Source organism: Schistocerca americana, chromosome 8 (assembly GCF_021461395.2).
Source record: "Schistocerca americana isolate TAMUIC-IGC-003095 chromosome 8, iqSchAmer2.1, whole genome shotgun sequence".
Lineage (NCBI taxonomy): Eukaryota > Metazoa > Arthropoda > Insecta > Orthoptera > Acrididae > Schistocerca > Schistocerca americana.
The window spans coordinates 249,819,793-249,832,140 of NC_060126.1; the positions used below are offsets into that span (position 1 = coordinate 249,819,793).

Genomic DNA, 12,348 nt, shown 5'->3' on the forward strand with positions numbered 1-12,348 from the left:
ATGGCAGTGATGTTATTGAAATTTTATTCTGTTATAACATAAGTCAGGTCAACATCACAGTCTGATTTCACCCATCCAGTCTGACTCATGATATCCTGTAAAATATCATTAATTTACATTGTGAAGGATGTAAGCCTGATATAAAATGTTGTCTGTGGTTGTCTTAGTTTGTAGTGTAATCTAAGCTGTTTGTTAACTGTGCTTTTTATTCCAACTATATCATGATGTAGTGATGTATGAGGGTGTGGTTTGGGTGGAATCTGGGAGCACAGCTTAAATTGTTGACAGAGAAACAAATAGCAATTTTTTTTCTTCACAAATTGTCTGTTTCTTTCTGTATTACACATGATTTCCAAGGGCAAAGAAATGCAAGAACTTAACAGCAAAAGTTAAATTGTTGTGAGTTAAGTGATTAGTCATTATAATTATAATGTTGCTTTCTACAATTATTGGTCTATTTTTGTAATGTGGCAAGTTTGTTGAAGGTGTTAGTTAGCCAGGTTCTAAGTGCATAGCTCAAATGGTCATGAGTGAAACAAGTAGAAATGTTATTTTTAGTTTGTGTTTTACAAATACTTAGCTTTTTTTTCTTTTACTGCGATCTCACTGAGGCACTGCATTTTGACATCTATGTTCTTCTATGTGTCTTCTTGTTGTTAGTGATGGGTCACACTTGTAGTGTATGTGTGTTTTTGTTATGTGGTATGTAATAATGATTTAATTTGGTGGGATGCAGTCTTAGGTATTTATTTGTTACTTCTTTTCCCTTATGCTTATTGACTTGTTGATTTTTGCTTATAATGCAATTTTAGTTTTTTTATTTATGTTCTTTTCTTTCAGTTTATTCTGGGGAATTTTTTTTTATTTCTTTAGGTATTTTTGTATGTTATATTCTGAGGGTGTGTATTATACCTGTTTTCATTTGGTTTATATATGTCAAGCGAAGCAATCAGTTGCAATTGAGCAATATTTTTCTAGTGTATTTTAGAGATTTTCATTTGCGCAATTTTCGTTGATGTTGTTGGTTTTGGGGAAAGGTTTGAAGGTACCTGTTATCACTGTTTCGTTCAGCGTACCTTGTGATTTTTTTATATATATATTTTTACAATTTTCTAATAATTTTTCTTGGTTATTATTCAGTTTGTTGTTGCTTTGTGCAGGTGTATCTAGTACCCCTCTCTTTGTATGAGCTTAGTAGGTACAGCAAAACATTTGAATCACACTGGGTGTGTGTATGGTATCCCTGTTTTCGTTTGAGCTGTGGAGGTCAAGCAAAGAATCAATTCCAACTGTACGATTTTTTTTTATCATTTTATTTTAGAGTCAGTTTAGTGTGCAGGAATTTGTTTTTGTTAGTCGTCAATCATGTCAGTCTTTTGCAGCTCTGTGAGAGCTATTGCCGTATTCCTTTGAGCTATGTAGGTGTAGCGTAAGCTGCAGTTCCCTTTGTTGGCTTTCACTCATGACGTAAATGTGTTATGTTGTGTCAACTCATGTAAGCTCAGTCTACTCAAAGTTTGCATTTTGAGGTAAGAGGAAAACATACTCTTGTTGTAGACATTTCTGTTTCTGGTTTTGTTTTTAGTAATGGTGTCCAATCGTTTCCAATAATTTGTCAAGTATTCCATTCAAATTGTGTGATTTTTGTACTTCTATATTCGGTTTATTCTGTACAAATTTGTGTGTGTGTGTGTGTGTGTGTGTGTGTGTGTGTGTGTCTAAAAAACTGGTATTGAATAATTCCTTTGACCTACATAGCTTAAATGAAGACAGTGACATCAGACATTCCCTTTATGAAAACAATAAGATAATAAAAAACTTGCGAGGGTTGGAATTTAAATAATAGCAACTATTTACTTAAAGCTTGTATAAAATAGATACGTATTTCCACATTTTACTGACCTTCAAAGTAGTCACCAGCATTGTGTATAACCCATTGCCAGCAATGTGGAAGTCGTAGGATACTCTTAGCAATGCCAGTTGTGTTGACTGTTTGAGTGGCACAGTCTATTGCCTGACAAATTTGTAGCAGTTCTGAAGCGAATGCTATGAAGTGTTTCCTTCAGTTTAGAAATCGAGTTGAGCTTACAAGGGCTTAAGTCGGGGCAGTGCCGTTGGTGGTATAGCACTTAGCAGCTCCATCAGTCAAACAAATCAGTAACAGCGTGCACTGTACGTGCTTGGGCATTGTCCTGCAAAATGATGGTCAGGTCCTGCAGAAAGTGTCATCACTTCTGTCTCTATGCTGTTCATTTTTGGAACACAACCGACGACCAGATTTTTTGCAGGCTAATGCTCAAGCACATACAGTGCAAGCTGTCACTGATTTGTTTGACTGATGGGGCTGCTAAGTGCTATACCACCTGCTGCATTCTCCTGATTTATGCCCTCGTGAGTTCAACTCAATTTCTAAACTGAAGGAAACAATTCACGGCATTTGCTTCAGAACTGCTACAAACTCGTCGGACAATAGACCGCACCACTTGAACTGTCAGCACAACTGGCACTGCTAAGAGTATCCTACAACTTCCACATCGCCGGCAATGGGCTATACACAATGGTGGTGACTACTTCGAAGGTCAGTAAAGCTTTGAAACACGTATCTATTTTGTACGAGCTGCAAATAATTAGTTTTCACTAATAAAGTTCCAACCCTTGTAATTTTTTTTATTGTCTTCTTGTTTTCATGAAGGGAATGTTTGATGTCGCTGTCTTCATTTGAGCTATGTAGGTCAACTGAACTAGTCAATACCAGTTTATATTCTGTGTATTCTAGATGTTTTAGTATGTCCTGTTTTTTTTTATTTTTTTATTTATTTTTTATTTTTTATTATTTGTTAAATGATGTCACTTGTCAAAGTAGGAGGGTGGAATCAGACCTTATTGTATTTCCCGTAAGTCATATATCATATTGATCCTAAGAAAAGCTTTTCTTTATATGGTGTTGCATGTGTTTTGCTTGAGTGGATAAACTGGAAAATGGTCCCATCAAAAGCCTTTTGTTTTGACATTTTATTCATCCAAGGTTGGCACACATTTACAAATCTCCTTTAGTTTCAACAGTTAAAAACTGAGTGGTTGAATTCATACATGCAATTCCTGTTAAAGATAAGCCATGTGTGGATGTTCCCAATTGATGTTATGCAAATAAAAGTATATGAAATAGCTGATTGCATAGTCGTATCAAAAGAAAGACTGTGGTACATTAATTTAGTGTGAATCTGTAATTATGAAGAAGCTTTGAGGTTGGTGAGTGTCTTATCTGTTGAATCATGATCAAAATCTAAAGCAAAAATAGATTTTTTGACACTGTTCAGTCCATTCTGAGAAGAATCTAACTGACTTAGTGTACGGACTTGTTACTATCCATGTGCCATTGGTCTACTGCTTCACACCACAAATAGAACGTCTGTCAAAGCAGTGTTTGGAATCTATGCCAAAATAGACAAATTTGATTTCGTCTCTCAGAGGAGGTACGGGCAGAATGCTCTGAGTTCAAAACAGGTTCTTTGTCATTGATTATCCTGAAAAAGGAAAAAAAAATTAGTAATACAAGCCATAGCTCATGTGTGATTCATTTTAGTATAAAAGTTTATTCTCAGATAGTTGTGTTCGTGGACTACATTCAGCAAATATTTACATTATTACTTTGCAGCATGTGGTCACACTTTCCATTCAACAATGGGTGCTATCCAGTCCCCACGATATCCACAAAATTATCTTCCTGGTCAGGACTGCACTTGGATCATCTCCATTCCAGTTGGTCAGCAGATTATGTTAAATGTCACAGACTTTGAGCTGGAGGCAGGCAGTTGTAAATATGACTATCTGGAGATCAGGTAATGATTCATTATTTGTACAGCCACTTTTAAAAATATTTGCTCATTGTGTATATTAGCTAGTTTAAGGATTTACCTTGAAGATACTTTGCTTGTTAAAACAATTTCTCTTTATTTTGTCGATTTACTATAGAACAGTATTGATGGATGATCAATAGATTGAATGACTTCAGTTAGAAGATCTAATGACCTCATGTAAAAATTTAAGTTTAATCCCCCCTCCCCCTCCCTTCCTGAAGGTTTTAAAGGTGGAATAAATCACTTCATTATTTACGATACGTTATCGCAGTAACAGTGGATCCCAGTATTTCTGAGACATTAATCGTTCTTTGTTAGTAAATATACACGTATATATGTTGACTTTAGTGTAGTACTTTTTCCCACATTCTTTGCAGTAGGTGACAGCTCTATAAAAAAACATTATTTTGATTAATTTCCTTTTCTACAGAAAATGATAGTCATCATTTCATCAGACAAGACAAATGTTTTAGCCTGATTTCTCTCTGTCCATTTACTTTTTCCGTGGATGTTTAGGTGTTGACAGCAGTGACTTTGCTGTTAGCTACTTCTAGTGGAAACTTTTAATCTTTGGCTGCAGTCCAATGCAGAGTATGTATTTCCTGTCACATGTGTAGCTTTTTGCATCTTCATCTTATACTGTATACCTTACCAAGAGGCAATTGGTATTTTAAATGTTTGTTGTTACTTCTTTTTTAAATTCATCATTACATGTAGTTATTAATTGTGAGTCTCTTGCATAGTGTCTTCTGTGATGAATGACTGAACTTCCAATTACGCAAATGGAACATATCAATTAGGAAGCAGTTTTCATAAATTATTTCTGAATCCTTTTTAACAATTGTATATGATGAATGTTAAACTGCCTTACTTCATTGGTGGGTAATTGCCTTTACATATATCTGCTTGTGTCTGTATATGTGTGGATGGATATGTGTGTGTGTGCAATTGTATACCTGTCTTTCTGCTCCCAGGATTGGAATGACTCCTTACCCTCTTCTTTAAAACCCACATCCTTTTATCTTTCCCTCTCCTTCGCTCTTTCCTGATGAAGCAACCATGGGTTGCGAAAGCTTGAATTTTGTGTGTGTGTTTGTGTTTGTTTGTGTCTCTATCAACGTACCAGTGCTTTCGTTTGGTAAGTTACATCATCTTTGTTTTTAGATTTATTTTTCCCACATGGAATGTTTCCACATATATAGACATAATGTGTGTGCGAGTGTATACCTGTCCTTTTTTTCCCCCTAAGGTAAGTCTTATATATGTGCGGATGGATAAGTGTGTGTGTGTGTGTGTGTGTGTGTGTGTGTGTGTGTGTGTGTGTGTGTGTGTGTGTGTGCGCGCGAATGTATACCTGTCCCTTTTTTCCCATAAGGTAAGTCTTTCCGCTCCCAGGATTAGAATGACTCCTTACCCTCTCCCTTAAAACCCACATCCTTTCGTCTTTCCCTTCCCTCTTTCCTGATGAAGCAACAGTGGGTTGCGAAAGCTTGAAATTTGTGTGTGTGTTTGTGTGTTTTTTATTGTGTCTATCTACCAGCACTTTCTCGCATTTGGTAAGTCACAGTATCTTTTTTTTAAATATGTTTTTCGCATGTGGGATGTTTCTTTCTATTATATAATAGAGGGAAACATTCCACGTGGCAAAAATATATCTTAAAAACAAAGATGATGTAGCTTACCAAACGAAAGTGTTGGTATGTTGATAGAGACACTAACAAACACAAACACACACACACACAAAATTCAAGCTTTCACAACCCATGGTTGCTTCATCAGGAAAGGGGGAAGGAGAGGGAAAGCCGAAAGGATGTTGGTTTTAAGGGAGAGGGTAAGGGATCATTCCAATCCCGGGAGTGGGAAGACTTACCTTAGGGGGAAAAAGGGACAGGTATACACTCGCACACACACACATATCCATCCGCACATATACAGACACAAGCAGACATACGATGGGCAGAGTTGTCAGTACTGATCTGGTGTGAAAAAAGTCGAAAAAGTGTTAGTTAGAGCTGAGCTATGTTGATCCTGTGGTGAACTTGGGTTGGTAGACAACGATGTGCACAAAGGTTAGGTGGTTGTGTTGCCTCCAAAACACATTAAAGGGTGGAGAAATTCGGGAAAATTTCGAAAAAGCTGTGTGTAAATGTATTAAAAGGAGTGGTTTTGTGGTGGCAGATTATGAAAATGAGGATAACAATTGTCTGACGAAGAAATAATGACGTTAAAATCTGTGGGAAGCAGCTAAAAATGATCAGTGATGTGGGAAAAACGAAAATGGAAATAAAACAAAAGTTGTTAGAACTAGCTGAAATGGTTGTTTAATAGGTGAAAGGAACTGTTTGTGAGCTGGGAACGGTGGATTTTATAGCAGCGGTAGTGTTGAAAGCGGAAAAAAATTTTTTGGTTATGGTTTGGAAGTGGGTTACGTATTATTGAGTATATATAGGCTGGATAAAATTGTATGGTAGATTACGCTAAAAAGGAGAAGTTGAATACAAAGTGAAACTACTTGCACGAACAAAAAGAGAAAGTAAGATGACACAAAAGATTTCAAAATGCAACAGTGACAATAACAAACGTAATTGTTGGGTTCAAATTAATGATATTAATATAATAGAGGGAAACATTCCACGTGGGAAAAATATATCTAAAAACAAAGATGATTAAGCTTACCAAACAAAAGTGTTGGTATGTTGATAGAGACACTAACAAACACAAACACACACACAAAATTCAAGCTTTCGCAACCCACCATTGCTTCATCAGGAAAGGGGGAAGGAGAGGGAAAGCCGAAAGGATGTGGGTTTTAAGGGAGAGGGTAAGGGATCATTCCAATCCTGGGAGTGGGAAGACTTACCTTAGGGGGAAAAAGGGACAGGTATACACTCGCACACACACACATATCCATCCGCACATATACAGACACAAGCAGACATACATTTGGGCAGAGTTGGGCTACCCAAACATATGTCTGCTTGTGTCTGTATATGTGCGGATGGATATGTGTGTGTGTGCGAGTGTATACCTGTTCCTTTTTCCCCCTAAGGTAAGTCTTTCCAATCCCGGGATTGGAATGATCCCTTACCCTCTCCCTTAAAACCCACATCCTTTCGTCTTTCCCTCTTTTTCCTTCTGTCCTGATGAAGCAACAGTGGGTTGCAAAAGCTTGAATTTTGTGTGTGTGTTTGTGTTTGTTAGTGTCTCTATCAACATACCAACGCTTTCGTTTGGTAAGCTACATCATCTTTGTATATATATATATATATATATATATATATATATATTACGCAACTGTCAATTGTCAGATATTGAATACTTATTGCTTTTGTTTACATCATTGATAACAGAACATATTGTAATAATGAACCTTGTCAGCAGTGCTCTATAGATAAATGCCACAAAAGCCTTTGGTCACTTACCTAATAGCATCAAAAGTCTGACAGATAGCCATTTAGCATTTAAAAGGAAATTAAAAGAATTTTTTAATGGCACTCCTTCTACTCATTAGATGAATTTTTGGGTATAGTTAGTGGGTGATTTCCCCAACCCCCACAAAAAAAGTGTCATTTTGTGTAATGTAATATCTTGTATAGACACCTTTTATAACCTGACACGTTCCACATCATTACGAAGTGTTGTATTTATGATCTATGGAACAAGCACTAATCTAATCTAATCTAATGAACTGAAGCCAGTGTAGTGTTGAGTTGCACAACTCATACCTAGTAGGAGTACTGTGTACTGTAGAAAGTGATTTAGACTTCTGTTGGGAATATCATTTATTGCTGAGTCACAAATTTAGGAATTGTGTGGATTGGCATGGGGAGACATATGTCAAACTTGGTAAAAGAAAGATTGATGTTGATTTCTAATTTCATATATTTTGTACCAAATGTCACAAAAGAAGGAAAAAGACATGGTTCAATAGATGTAAACTTATGGTAGAACATAGTGTTATTTTAGTCTCTTGCTGGGTTAAACAATTACGATTAGAAGTTGTCACTGCTACAGAAAATCTACAAATGCTGCTTGTGATTACTATGGTTTTTGTCATGAGGTGTGTTATTGACTGTGACAAACTGAATGTATTTCAGCACCTGTATTTTCACAATTTGAGAGCGGCTGGCAAAAAGCTTCCTTTCAAGTCTCTCACTGTTTCTCTGAGATACAGCTACTGTTGACCCTGGATACAGCAAAAAAGGATTGCTATCAGCTGCATACACAATAAGCATAATTGTTGATGATGAATATCTGGATGACAATGAAGGTATATTACTGCCATATTTTCTTGTTGTAGTTGTCAGTGGCGTAAACAAAAATGATATCTGGAGCCATGACTGTTGCACACTCTATTTATATCACTTGCAAGTGGTCTTGGAAATTACCTTTTTCTGCCCAAGTAGTCATGAGCAGACACGTTATCCTGTTCAAAGGGAAATTGCTACATTGAGAAACATTAATTCTGTTTGAGTTAATAGATTAAGTTGCTGTCTTTATAGTACTGCATGCTCATCATTTAATTTACAAAAGGGATAAGTGTTAAGACTGTCAATAAATTACATGAAAATAATACAGTGAGAGTAAGGATTAGGAATAGCTGGACAGAAGAATTTGAGGTAAACAAGGATCTGCAGCAAGCGGTATCTAGGAGCAGTCCTGCAGACGGCATAGAAAATGCCAGGTTGTGGAAATGACAGTATATAACAGCAAGATATTTAGCCTGTATTTTGCAGATGACCAGATTGTACAAGCGGAAGATGAATATGATCTGTGCTATACGGAAAAAAAAAAACCTTATAGAGTAATAAAACAAGGCTAGACTGAATATTAACCTGGAGAAGAATAAGTACTTGGATGCTAGAATGGAAAAAGTAAGTAGTTTGGAGGTAGATGGAGAAATAATTGTAGGTGTGGAAAATGGATATTATTTAGTAAACAGGACACAAGCAGTGATGAAATCACTTGTGGGATTAATAAAGGATGAACTCTAATAAGGGCAATGAACTTTGATAAGAAGAAGAATGAAGAAGAGAATGTATAAGACTATAGTCCAGAGTGTAGTTTAGTATGGGGAGGAAGGCTGGGACATTTTTTTTTAAAGGTAAGAATCACCTGCTTGCCAGAGATGAATTACTTAAGATGAAGCTCAAGCTGGACTAGGATGAACAGGATAAGCAGTGATAAAATCCAATAAAGGATGAAAATGGGTGGATATATCTGTGATGGCATCTAACATAAATACTGATGTAGTTTAACCATGTGAATAGGATGAATGAAGACAGGATACCCAATAGGATACTACAATGGATACCATCCCAGCAGAAAAGAAAGGATTGCAGATGACCCAACTTGCAAAATGATATGGAAGAGGGATTGGAAGCAAGGAAAATGAATGTTGAGGAAATTCAAGACAGAAGAAGATGGTGACTGGGGGCAAGAAGCAGTGCCGGTCATAAATAATCCACAAGAAGAAGAAGAAAAGTGTCAAAGAATAACACTTTTTAAGTACTGTGAGAAAATAAACATTTTTATAAAGTATTTCTTACAGAGCAGCTATTAAGTATTTCCAGTCCCAGAATTTTTCTACATTGTGCATATGTTTTTTTTCACTGCCTGGTTACTGCAATAATGGCACCAGTAGGGACCGGAAAACCTAGCATCTATTTTTGGCCAAATTTGCATCTATTTTTAGCAAAATTCATGTCCATTTTTGGCGAAATTCACATGTATTTTCATTGTTTGTAAATGATTAGCTGCACAAATTTAAGATGTTGTCACACTACGTGAGTAAACACACAAATTATTGGCTATTTGAAACTGACTGTTAAGAAAAATGCTGATTGGGAACCTTTTGACTGGAATGTTTGCTTTTGCAAAAATTTCAACCCTTTTTCTTCCGAAATGGCATACGTTTTCTTTGTTTAGCTGTATTTAAGCTTTCAAAAATGAATCACTATAGTACACTGGGCGGGCGCTATAGGCTATAGTCACAGATGGCCTTGAGTGTAAACATACTAGAATCTTGACTGCCAAAGGGATTCGTGTACTTAGTCTTCATTTCATTGATACAAAGGCCTCTCGGTTGTATGGCTTCGTTCAGTTCATATATTGTTCTCTCTAGTGAAACTCCTCTTCTACTAATAATTGCTACATGATCAGCATATGCACGTATCTGAGTTGTCTTTGTGCCAATGTAACTAGATATTTGAAGTTTCTAAATGGCTGCTTCAAGAATCATATTGAAAAGCATTGTATAGAGGGTGTCCACTTATCTGACTCCTTTAATAATGCTAAACCAATTACTTATGCTCCATCCTCTCACACTGGAGCCTTGGTGCCAACCAATGTTGCTTGAGTGCGCAAAACATAAATACATATTATACCAACCAATAACAAATCATTTAGAATTTCTCTGTCAAGACTATCAAAAGCCTGCTTGATGTCTACAAGAGGTTATGAAGCACAATATTGTACTCATATGTCTTTTCATGTATTTGTCTCAGGACAAGTATCTGCTTATTTGATTAGCTGTAATGCCGAAAGCCACACTGAAATCCTCCCAGAATATCTCCTGTATGAGGAACTAGCCTGTAGCAGATAGTACTAGAGAGAATTTTGTAGGTTACATTCAGGGGTGTAGTACTTCAGTAATTCAGACAAGAAGTCTTGTCTCCTTTCTTATGTACTGGTTGAATTACACTGAAGGGCTCACTCTTCTGTCATTTTTACCTGACTCCATATCAGGTTACTAGGTCTGTTGATTCACTTATGGATACAATTCCCCCACTTTTTCATCTGTTCTGCAGTTATTCCTAGTGCTTTGTATTTCCTAGATAGTATACTGCCTTCTGTACTTATTCTAACGTGGGCTCTTCTATCTTTAGATCTGCAAAGTAATAGAGTAGCTGCTCACTCTTGGTACAGATGCTCTCCAAAATCCCCTTAAAAGTATTCTTTGCATCTGTCCAGGACATTTCATTTATCTGTCAGCAAAATTCCTTCTTTATTCTTGTGTCTGTTATTTTTGGTCTATATTCTTGAGTTCCTAATTTAATTTTTTTATAAAAGAAGCTGCTTTCATTCCTTTGGTATTGCTCTTCCAACTCCTCTGTCTTTTATCTAATGGCTTCCATTTTTTCCCTCCTACATGCCCTTGCTGCCTGGAGACTCACAGGAATGGCCACTGCAAACTTGACCATACAATTTCCAAACATGCACGACCATATTAATGACTTCAACAACTGCTCCTCCACATGGACTGTTTGGATAATCCCTTCCAGCACAAGTTTCTCTGAACAGTGCATATGGGAATTGTCTGTCCAGTATATCCTGCAATCTCACAATCCCTGTGGACTAAACTTTTTTAACTTGTTTCCCACTGCCTCATCTGAATTTTTCCCTCTCTTCTGTCCACACCCCTCCATCCACATCCAGACTGTCTATTACCTCCTCACCATGCCCATGTGGACATGCTGTCTCTGTCTCTTCCCCTCTTGTTCTCTCTTTCTCTGGTTCCACTCCTCTCGCCACCCTTTTTACATGCCTCTCCCTTACTCTCTCCCCTCCCTGTCTTCCTCTTCTTCCCCACCTTCACCTTTCCTCCCTCTCTCTACCCCATACATGCTCTACCCTGTGAACTCCTTTTGTCTTGTTGTGCAGCCACTGGTCATCTGATAGAAGACCTACCTCGCACTACCCCACCTTACCCCATGTTACTTCCTTGCCTCCTCACCACCTCCATCTAGTGAGGCAACAACTTTTGTAAACAAAAACTCACTAGTCAGTCACACTGCAATCGTGAATGTGTATGTTTGGGTGTCTATGTGGTTGTGTCTGAGAATGTGTGTACCCTTAACAGAAAAAGAGCAAGAGCCAGAAGCTAGTGTAAACTGTATTCATCATGTGTATCTGTGTGCTGTGCATCAGTCCGCTGTTGGCAACTGGTTGCCTTTCCTTAATTTTAAGTATTTTTCTTTCCAGAAATTACCATTAATGTTGCATAATAAGCAAAACGGGCACGTTTAAAATGTTCTTTCACTAGAGTCTGTACGCCTAAACATTGACCACTCATAACAGCTGCACCATCGTAGTTATTAGAATAACATTGTCTGAATTATCCACAATATCCGGTAAAGTTTCTTTAAGAAATTCTGTAAATGTTTTTGCATCACATTCACAAGGTGCGAGTAAAGTCCAAAACTGTTGTACATCTTGGCCCAGAGATAAAACATATCTGATAAGCATGACAAATGGCAGAGAATCTGGTGAGTACATGCCAGAGTGTTGCTGCAATGCTCAGGACAGGAGAAACCTTCAGATTGTAGAATAGATTAAAATCATTATGCACTGTAAAATATTCTCAGTTGCAAATATTTCTGCCAGGGTTAGTTGCATGAAAGGAATATCCTTGACTGTTATTTGATAAGGACTGGAAATGGCAAACATTTGAGGATCCATGACTGTAAGAGTAAATGTGTAACAGATGACT

At 37.1% G+C, this 12,348-nt stretch overlaps 1 protein-coding gene across 1 annotated transcript in view; it reads left to right on the top strand.

Moving 5' to 3' along the window:
• The window catches only part of LOC124545739 (cubilin-like), a 718,402-nt gene that overhangs the window by 180,103 nt on the left and 525,951 nt on the right, over positions 1-12,348 (top strand). The window contains exon 21 of the mRNA XM_047124681.1: positions 3,656-3,839. Coding sequence (XP_046980637.1) covers positions 3,656-3,839 — 184 coding nt within the window. The remainder of the gene's footprint in view (positions 1-3,655; positions 3,840-12,348) is intronic.